Raw genomic sequence first — 9,494 nt, forward strand, 5'->3', positions numbered from 1 at the left:
TCTATACACATAGACTACTATCTTTGTTTATCAAAAATAAAGAGTGAAATTTTGCCATATTTATAAATATTTTGATTTATTTTCCTATATTTGAAAATAGTCCTTTTAATTGATGTATTTTCAATTAGTTATAGTTTTTCTTTTTTTAGTACTTTAATCACTCAAAGTTAATTTTTATTAAAATTGATTAATATTAATAATAACTTCAGTAAATATGGGAACATGACCTTAAAAAAGGGTTAAGAGGTCATGAGTTCAATCGTTGACACCCACATGTTATACCATGTGAGCTACTTCGGACACTCACAGATAGTAAAAAAAAAAAAAAAAGCTTTTAGGCAAGAAAGTACAATATAACATGTTTTTAAAATTTAGAGTAAAAAATACTAATAGATAACAAATAATTTTTCAAAAATCGATAGCGAACTAGCAGTATAACTAAATTTAATATTTGTAAAAATGAACATAGTTCAATTGACATATTTTTTAAACTATCCATGGTTAGAGGTTAAAAAAAATAAATTGAAAATTTATTGAAAGTTTAAAGAGAGAAATTAAAAAAGTGAAAGTATGGACTAAAATACAAAATTGTAAAAACTCGGAACCAAAATCGTACTTTTGTAATAATAATAAAAAAACAAATCAGAAAATGGGCCTAAATTGTTGAAAATTTATTTTATTTCCACCAATTCAGCTTCCTCTTCCTTAGCGGATTGGGATTCTTTGTCCTAATCGGACTCGTCTCAGATTCATAGATCGCAGCCTATAAAATTCCCTCTCATCCCTTTCATTTTTTTCCATCATTCTTCACCATTTTCTCCCATTGATTTTTCACCAAGAATCTCTGTTTCAGATTTCCCTCTCTACTACTAAAAGCCATGAATGCTCTTGCTGCAACCAACAGAAATTTCCGCCATGCCGCTCGGATTCTCGGATTAGACTCCAAGCTCGAGAAGAGTCTTCTGATTCCCTTCAGAGAGATCAAGGTGTTTTGATTTTCTTTCTTCTTTGTTTCTCGGCAAAATCGCTTTCTCTTCCAAAAACGATTCATCGATCCGTTAATTTAATTTGTTGATTTGCAACTTGAATGTGAATAGGTTGAGTGTACGATTCCGAAAGACGATGGAAGCTTGGTGTCTTACGTTGGGTTCAGAGTTCAACATGACAATGCTCGTGGCCCCATGAAAGGGGGGATCAGATACCATCCTGAGGTTTTTATTCTCTTTTTCAGTACTTGCCTTTTAATTTGAATAGCAATCGGTCGTTTAAGCTCGAAAGTTAAAGATGGATTTAGATATGAACTGTTGTTCTAACTGTGATTGCCAAAAGGCAAAAACTGTTGATTTAGAAATCTGACCCCCCTTTTTTTCCCCTTGATTATTCAAGAATATGAGATTGGGCCGGCCCATTCTGGTCTAGAATAGACCCAATTTGTAAATAGGATGATCATCATTTCACAAATATTTACGAATATGTCAATGTCATGTATCTGATATGGTTTTTTTTACCCACCCTTTTGTTTTGTATATTTTTCAGTACAAAAATAGCTTGCATTTAGATATGAAAATAGAGGGCATAGCTGAGATTTTAATGTCAATTTTGTTTATAGAACATTTTCCGAAAATGTAAAACAATGCCAGGTAATATTCGAATCTATTGCAAATTGCCATAGAAGTACACTTCAGAATTTTTGGCCATTAAATGTATAGTCGTAAAAAAGTATGCCAGCCTTTGGCATCAATGCTTTAGGAGTCAGTCTAGTTCAATGTCATCATATATAACATGTAGGGGTGTGAGAATTTGAACGTTTGACCTGACCTCTTGGTCGAGGGCATATACGAGTTATTTTCAGGTTCGCTCGTATATGCATTTTTGCACGGGCAGATTTTGGCAATTCTAATTACTAAAGTTACATGCGAAGCAAGAATCTTGCCCATGGATTATAACCTCTAATTGATTTTATGTACTAGGATTCAGATCTCTCTCCTCTTAATTGTATCCTTATCAAATGAAAAAAAAAGCATCATGTCTGGTTGATTTGTTTAAAGTGGTTGACACAAAATGTAAAAACCTTATGAATTGAATTTGTAAATAGTTACTTGAACTTCATTATTCTTTTTGGTTATTTGAGATGTATTGTTCGTCTATACAGGTTGATCCCGACGAAGTGAATGCTTTGGCTCAATTAATGACCTGGAAAACTGCTGTTGCTGATATCCCATATGGTGGTGCAAAGGGTGGCATTGGCTGCAACCCAAGGGAGTTAAGCAGTAGCGAGCTTGAGCGTTTGACTCGTGTCTTTACACAAAAGATTCACGATCTCATTGGAATTCATACTGATGTACCAGCTCCTGATATGGGCACAAATGCACAGGTTCACACTTCACAGAATTCTGCTTATTCATGTTTTTTACTTTAATGCTTGAATTAGATTTGGAAGTACTAGTTTTTTCTGGGTTGTAAACTTAGTACTCCCAGTTCTATCAAGTTTATCTCATATTCTGAGGTGATGTTTGCAGACTATGGCATGGATTTTGGACGAATACTCAAAATTTCACGGTCACTCCCCGGCTGTTGTGACTGGGAAGCCCATAGTAAGTCCCTAAGATACTAAAATCCTATGAGTTTCCAAACTTTTAATTTTTTCTGTTGCTCTCTCTCTAATTTTGTACCTTTAAAATTTAAGGATTTGGGTGGATCACTTGGAAGAGAAGCTGCAACCGGACGTGGTGTTGTTTTTGCAACAGAGGCTTTACTTGCTGAGCATGGAAAACATATCAAGAACCTGACATTTGCTATTCAGGTACTTCAAACTATTTCATGCCTGCTTTCCTACTTGAATATTGCCTTCTTTTCTACAGAACAATGACCTTTTACTGTTGTAAAAATTGTAGGGGTTTGGAAATGTGGGATATTGGGCAGCAAAGCTTATTCATGAGAAAGGTGGAAAGGTTGTTGCAGTAAGTGATATCACCGGTGCTGTAACGAATCCAAATGGTATCGACATTCCAGAACTTTACAGGCATAAAGAAACCACTGGAAGCCTGGTTAACTTTGAAGGTGGAGACAGTATGGATCCAAACGAGCTACTCGTACATGATTGCGATGTTCTTATCCCTTGTGCCTTAGGTGGAGTTCTAAACAGGTTTGTTCTGTTCTGTTCTGTTCTTTATAATCAAATCTCATGAAGGATGATCCTGAAACATTGATCTTAAAATGTCCATAGCTATATAGTTATAAATGTGCCATTGTTTTTCTTGCAGGGAGAATGCTGGTTCAGTGAAAGCCAAGTTCATAGTTGAGGCAGCAAATCACCCCACAGATCCAGAAGCAGATGAGGTAATGCGAAAAAAAGTGATAACCCCTTTTTTATTTAGTGAAACTGGAAACAGATAGAACTCATAAACAACCAAGGATTAGTTTCTGATCTCTTATTCTCCATTGTTGCAGATTCTATCTAAGAAGGGAGTTGTAATTCTACCTGATATATATGCGAATGCTGGCGGAGTGACTGTAAGCTACTTTGAGTGGGTTCAGGTAACAAAACCGAAACAAAACTTGTTTCTCCTAATAGTTTTCTGTTTTTGAAAGTTAAGCTTATAAACTGTATTGCTCTATTACCTACTATTCAAAAACATTTTCAATATCCGAGCAAAAATTTGAAACTAAAAACAGTAGTCTTAACTAAAATTTGGCTTTGAATTCAAATGTATTTTGTAAGAAATGTGAAAAACATATCAAAAGATTGAGAGTAAGCAGACATGATTTTTAAAAAACAGAAAACTAAAATCAAAATAGTTATTCTTGATTATAAGAGATAGTGCAAACAAGTTTAACATTAACTTACATATCATTATTGTACTTGAATATGCAGAACATTCAAGGTTTCATGTGGGATGAAGACAAAGTAAACAATGAACTACAAAGGTACATGACTAGAGCATTTCATAACATAAAGAACATGTGCAAGACCCACGACTGCAACCTGCGGATGGGCGCTTTCACGTTAGGTGTAAACCGTGTTGCACGTGCCACGCTTCTTAGAGGTTGGGAAGCTTAATTTATAGATTGATGATTGTCGTATCAAAGAGAAGCTTATTTATCAACATGGAAGCAGTTTAAGATGGATTTTTATGTTTTATTAGCATTTTGTTCGATTTGATTTTGTTCAACTTATGAAGCATAGGATGGATTAGTATAAGTTGTTGAAACTTTGATAGTAGTTTGTACAATGCCTCAATTCTTAGTTGTTACATTATTCTAGCAATAAAATTTTAATAATTCTGATTAGTGATTCACTTTTCTTCTCCCTTTATTTATTTCTAATCTCTACTACTTCACAAACCTACTTGGCTTGCGTCTCTTCTTTCTTCAATTCATTTCAAACGTCTTTGATTGACCTTCACTTCAATATATATCTATTTAACAAATGTAAGACTCGAAACTTTGACTTTTAAGAAAGAAAATGGTACCTTAATATCAAATTACTTGATTTGTAGATTAATGAAAGGTTATAAAATACTTTTGGTCCATAAATTTTCATAGAAGAAAAAAATTTGTCATTGAACTTCACTTGGTAACAATGAGTCTATGTAGTTTCAAATTTTTAACAATTTAGTCTTTAGACTTTATAAGTAACAATTTAGTCTCTATAATTTGAAATTTGTAATGATTTAGTTCTTATCATGAAAAATCTCTTTAGAATTAAATGTCAACTTTTATTACATAACCGCTTAGTCTTTATAGTTTACAAAAAAAAAAAAAAAAGGATCATCAATCAATTTATCAATCTACACGTATAAGAAATTTCATTAAATCTTAATAACATTTTTAACAAGAAATATTAAGTCAAGTATATGGACTAAATTAATCGCTATTTATTACAAGTTCAATAACTAAACTCCTAAGATTATAATAATTACCTCTTGCTACATTCGACCCTATTTCATTTGCTACAGTATTTACTATTTTATATTCATCATTTTTTTTATTCATTGCTATAGTATTTACTATTTCTTTCTCAAACTAAAATAATTTACCCGTCAAACACATATTATTATAACCCAAACTAAAATAATATATACTAAAACACAAACTGTTATAACTCAACTATAATAACCTAGGACTATAATAACCAATTATTTGGCCCAAATACCCCCTAAATCATTATCAGTTAAAGTTTAGAGATTGAATTGATAAGTTGTTTTTAAGGAAAAGAGTATATAAAAGATGGAGAGTGGTAACTTAGGCTTTTGGTTATTATCAAATTATTGCTGTCAAAGACATGGGATAAAGCACAAGCAGCTTGGCCAAATGCCCATAACCTCACCTGCCAAAGCAAACATGGGCCTTTGACAAGATAAGCCTTTTCTTATGACCACAGCATGGGCAACTTCTTTCTCTCTTTATTATTACCATCCACGAACAAAAACAGAGCCAAAACATCAAAAGGAAGCCCAAAATAAAATGATATATATATATATATATAAGAAAAAAAGAGCTTAGAAATCTCAAATACAATGGCTTCGATTGCTATTTCTGCCTCATTGCCAAGAGCATCCACTTCAAATCATGTCTTCGTGAAGAAAAACCCGACGCAAAAGGTAATTAGTACTCTCGACGTCGGGGACCGAGATGGTGTCGGTGCTGTGGAACGTCATGGAAATGTTGCATCAGCTAGGGAGAAAGTAGAGGAAGATAATGATGATTGGAACCATGGTGAAAAGTTCACAGATAAGAGATGGAAAAATGGGACTTGGGATCTCAATATGTTTGTAAAGAATGGTAAGATGGATTGGGAAGGTGTCATTGTTGCAGGTGAGTGCTATCATTTTTGTAAAGTTAAAAAAACACTTTCGCAACCTAAATGTCTAGCTACTAATTGAAATTTAGTTTATACACTTTTATTTTTCTAACAATTTAGTCCATCAATTTTAATATATATATAGAAAATTTTCAAAAATAAAAAAAACTATTTACACAAAATATCAAAATTTTAATCTCCTTTGATAGATGTCGATAGAAGTCTGAAAACTAATTGAAGTCTATTATTGATAGACGTTGATAGAGGTTTATCAGTGTCTATCAGTATTTTTTTTTCCTATTTCTGTAAATAGTTTGACATTTTTTCTATCTGTGAAAATTTTCATATATACATACATACATATACACATATATAGTTTTTATACTTTAAAATTTGTAATAATTTAGTTCCTATCGTGAAAAATATTATTAAAATTTAATAAGATATCTTACATACACAAAATTGATAAATTGATTAGGGTCTAGAAGCATTTATAAGTTATAAGGGTTAAGTAGTCATATAATAAAAATTGACACTTAAATTGTCAGAATCACTACAAGAGTATAATAACTAGTCAAAGTGAATTTAGTTCAATAATAATTGACATATCTTTGCTCACTAGAGGTTGATGGTTCAAACTTCCATTCTCAAGGTTGTTTTATTAAAAAAAAATTGTTGTAAAGTACATATAGACCACAAAAAGTAAGAGACCAAAAAGTATTTTCTTAACCATAATCTTATCAACAATATATTAAATGATTAAATCTCTTTTATAACTTATCAACTTTTAAATTTTCAATGACAATTTCACATATCATAGACCATTAATCTTCTTTTCTTATTAAAAAAAATAATTTAGTGCATTTTAGATTACATTTATCTTTATGAATTTAACGAAAGTGCGAATTACTTACACTTCTTAAATTAGAAGTTCGGATTAATGTTAATGATAAATTAATGTAGAAGCAAAGAGGAGGAAGTTTCTTGAATTATATCCGGAAGCAGCTACAAATCAAGAACCAGTCCTCTTTAGAAGCTCCGTCATACCTTGGTGGGCATGGCTTACCAAGTCTTACCTTCCACAAGCCGAATTACTTAACGGTATTCAACAACATCGAGTTTGATAATCAATTTATTTTTTAATATATATATATTTTTATTTTAAGAAGTGAATTTTAATTTTTGAATTTCTCTTATAACTAGGCTAGGTATTTTGAAGTAATTTCCAGCTCTTTTAAGTAATTTTTTTATTTTTTGTTTAATGTTTTAAAATTCTTTAATTTATCTTTATTACATTAAAAATTCTAAATTAAATTATATCATTATGTTAAAAAAAAAATATGTTAAAACTGTGAAGGGAAAAACACGAGAATTTAAAATATTAAGAACTAAATTGAGAATTACTTAGACGTTTAGAATTATTTGATATACTTTTCTCTTTTATATTATAATATATTTTTATGAATATTTTCAAATATAGGAAAATAATCCAACTTATTTACAAATATAACAAAATATCACTATTAGTAATAGACAGTGACGTTTTGCTATATTTAAAATTATTTTAGCAGTTTTCGTTAAAAATAATTACCCATATTTTTATCTATAAATATTTAAAAATTAAAATTCACATCCCTCTCTCTCTCCTTGTATTAGAATTCAAATATTACGAGAGGTTAGAGTTTTCTTTTCAACCATCACTGTATTGGAGATGAGATTGAACCACATCAAAATTTTTAGGTAGGATTATAAAAAATGTCCCTGAATTTTATACTTTGTGTCAAAAATATCTCTGAAATTTCAAAAGTTTCAAAAATATCCTTAAACTTTAAAAAATAATTCAAAAAAGACCCTTGCCATTAGTTTTGGATGGAAACAGTTAAAATTTTATTTAAAAAATACCTCTGAACTTTCAAAGTTCTAAAAATACCTCAACCATTAATATTTGAACAGAAACCGTTAATTCCTCGTGAGAAAAAATAATTTTAAAAATAAAAAAAAAATAAGTAAAAAAAATGCTCCTAATAATATTAATATGATGATCAATTTATTTGAAGTTCTCTTACGTTCGAAAAAAACCAATTTTGAAACAAATTATAGGGATATCCTCATTTTTTTCATATAAATACTCTCATATTTCTCTTAATTTTCCAATTTTTAGCTTACACCAATTTTCTCAACAACCAAAGTAAAAACCAAAATTCTAAGTTAAAACATAAAATCTCATAAAATTCCAAAATCAAACATCCTCTTAAAATATACAAAAATCGAAAAGTATTTAGCTATTAACCCACACACAAGTACTATCGTACAATTTTGTTATAATATACAAGTCTTAAAATCATTTGGTGCTTTATTTATGATCTTTTTTCTTATTATAGTTCATATACCTTAATTAAAGTGTGCAATTTTATTTACCTATTTATTTTAGATAAACAAATGTTCAAATAGTTAACAAAAAGGGAAGAAAGAGTGTATTGAAGAAGGGAGGGGAGAAAAAGATGGAAAATAGAGAGGTAGGACAGTATCAACATTTCTGTTCATATAACAGAAAGGATATTTTTTAACTTTTTTTTTTAAAAAAAGTTTAAGGGTATTTTTGAAACTTTTGAAAGTTCAAAGGTATTTTTGAAACAAAACTTTAATGTTTTTCGTCCAAAAATAACACCAAGGGTATTTTTGAACTCATTTTGGAAGTTTAAGGCTAATTTTGCAACTTTTAAAACTTGAGGGGCATTTTTGACCCAATGTGTAAATTTCAGGAGCATTTTTTATAATTTAGCCTTTTTAAGATACACGACTGTCTACTACGCTATCCTCAGGTTGGGTATAAGCTAGGAGGAATAAAAGTTTCGAACTTTGAGATTATTTCTAATGAAACATTAATGTCTTAGTTAATAAATGTGTTTGTTTGTTGGTGAAGGTAGGGCAGCCATGATAGGGTTTTTCATGGCCTATATAGTGGATGCATTAACAGGAATTGGAATAGTTGGGCAAAGTGGGAATTTCATATGCAAAGCAGCTCTTTTTTTTACCGTCATTGGTGTGTTGCTGTTCAGGCAAACTGAAGATATTGAGAGCTTAAGAAACATAGCTGAAGAAGCCACCCTTTATGACAAGCAATGGCAAACTTCATGGCAAAACCAAAATGAAAATTAGTTCTATTCAAGAAAAGGGTATTTAAATCTTGTTTGATAGTAATTTTTTTTTCTTTGAATATTTCTAAAAGTTAGACTTGTTACTTAACTATATGATCTCTTTTATTTTCATATCCTTTTGTCTTAAACTTTATTACTTTCTTTTAAGAACTAAATTTTCTACAGAGAATGAAAACAAAAAGTTAAATATCATTTTGGTTTCTATACTTTGAAGTTTGTACAATCTTAGTTTCTATACTTTTACGTTCTAATTGTCTAATTTTAATCCATGCATGTATTTTAAATAAATTTAAATTTGATAGAGTAAACATATATGCTTTAATCCATGCATGTATTTTAAATAGATATTAAATTTGATAGAGTAAATATACATGCAACGGAAGAAATTAGAATCAATAAGCACTCTAATTACACTTAATTTGAGTTTAAAAGTATGCAAAAAAACTGATTTCAAGGAAGAGGGTTTCAAGAATACAATACCTTTGAAGAACCACTGAAATTCTTGCTCCTCTCCACGATTTGAGTCTCCAAAT

General features: G+C 30.3%; 2 protein-coding genes across 2 annotated transcripts; both read left to right on the forward strand.

Annotated features, from left to right (window-relative positions):
• The first annotated feature begins 676 nt into the window (after positions 1-676).
• Positions 677-4,290, forward strand: LOC120071931 (glutamate dehydrogenase 2). Its single transcript, XM_039024371.1, has 9 exons — positions 677-986; positions 1,098-1,211; positions 2,153-2,374; positions 2,520-2,594; positions 2,687-2,803; positions 2,895-3,145; positions 3,264-3,339; positions 3,451-3,537; positions 3,875-4,290. The coding sequence occupies exons 1-9, from the start codon at positions 879-881 to the stop codon at positions 4,058-4,060; spliced, it is 1,236 nt and encodes a 411-aa protein (XP_038880299.1). The 5' UTR covers positions 677-878; the 3' UTR covers positions 4,061-4,290.
• A 1,193-nt stretch (positions 4,291-5,483) lies between these two features.
• On the forward strand, positions 5,484-9,000 carry LOC120067770 (light-harvesting complex-like protein 3 isotype 1, chloroplastic). The gene is made up of 3 exons (XM_039019351.1): positions 5,484-5,817; positions 6,767-6,904; positions 8,727-9,000. Exons 1-3 carry the CDS (start codon positions 5,520-5,522, stop codon positions 8,960-8,962), a joined length of 672 nt encoding a protein of 223 aa, XP_038875279.1. The 5' UTR covers positions 5,484-5,519; the 3' UTR covers positions 8,963-9,000.
• The last annotated feature ends 494 nt before the right edge of the window (positions 9,001-9,494 follow it).

The sequence above is a fragment of the Benincasa hispida genome, chromosome 1, assembly GCF_009727055.1.
Source record: "Benincasa hispida cultivar B227 chromosome 1, ASM972705v1, whole genome shotgun sequence".
Classification (NCBI taxonomy): domain Eukaryota; kingdom Viridiplantae; phylum Streptophyta; class Magnoliopsida; order Cucurbitales; family Cucurbitaceae; genus Benincasa; species Benincasa hispida.

Bases quoted from the DNA above. Each gene is read 5' to 3' on its own strand.
- LOC120071931 (XM_039024371.1), top strand. From the start codon at position 879: ATGAATGCTCTTGCTGCAACCAACAGAAATTTCCGCCATGCCGCTCGG. The intron at 2,375-2,519 runs GTTCACACTTCA...TGATGTTTGCAG, and splicing joins ATATGGGCACAAATGCACAG to ACTATGGCATGGATTTTGGA. The intron at 3,340-3,450 runs GTAATGCGAAAA...CCATTGTTGCAG, and splicing joins CAGATCCAGAAGCAGATGAG to ATTCTATCTAAGAAGGGAGT.
- LOC120067770 (XM_039019351.1), top strand. From the start codon at position 5,520: ATGGCTTCGATTGCTATTTCTGCCTCATTGCCAAGAGCATCCACTTCA. The intron at 5,818-6,766 runs GTGAGTGCTATC...AAATTAATGTAG, and splicing joins GGAAGGTGTCATTGTTGCAG to AAGCAAAGAGGAGGAAGTTT. The intron at 6,905-8,726 runs GTATTCAACAAC...TTGTTGGTGAAG, and splicing joins ACAAGCCGAATTACTTAACG to GTAGGGCAGCCATGATAGGG.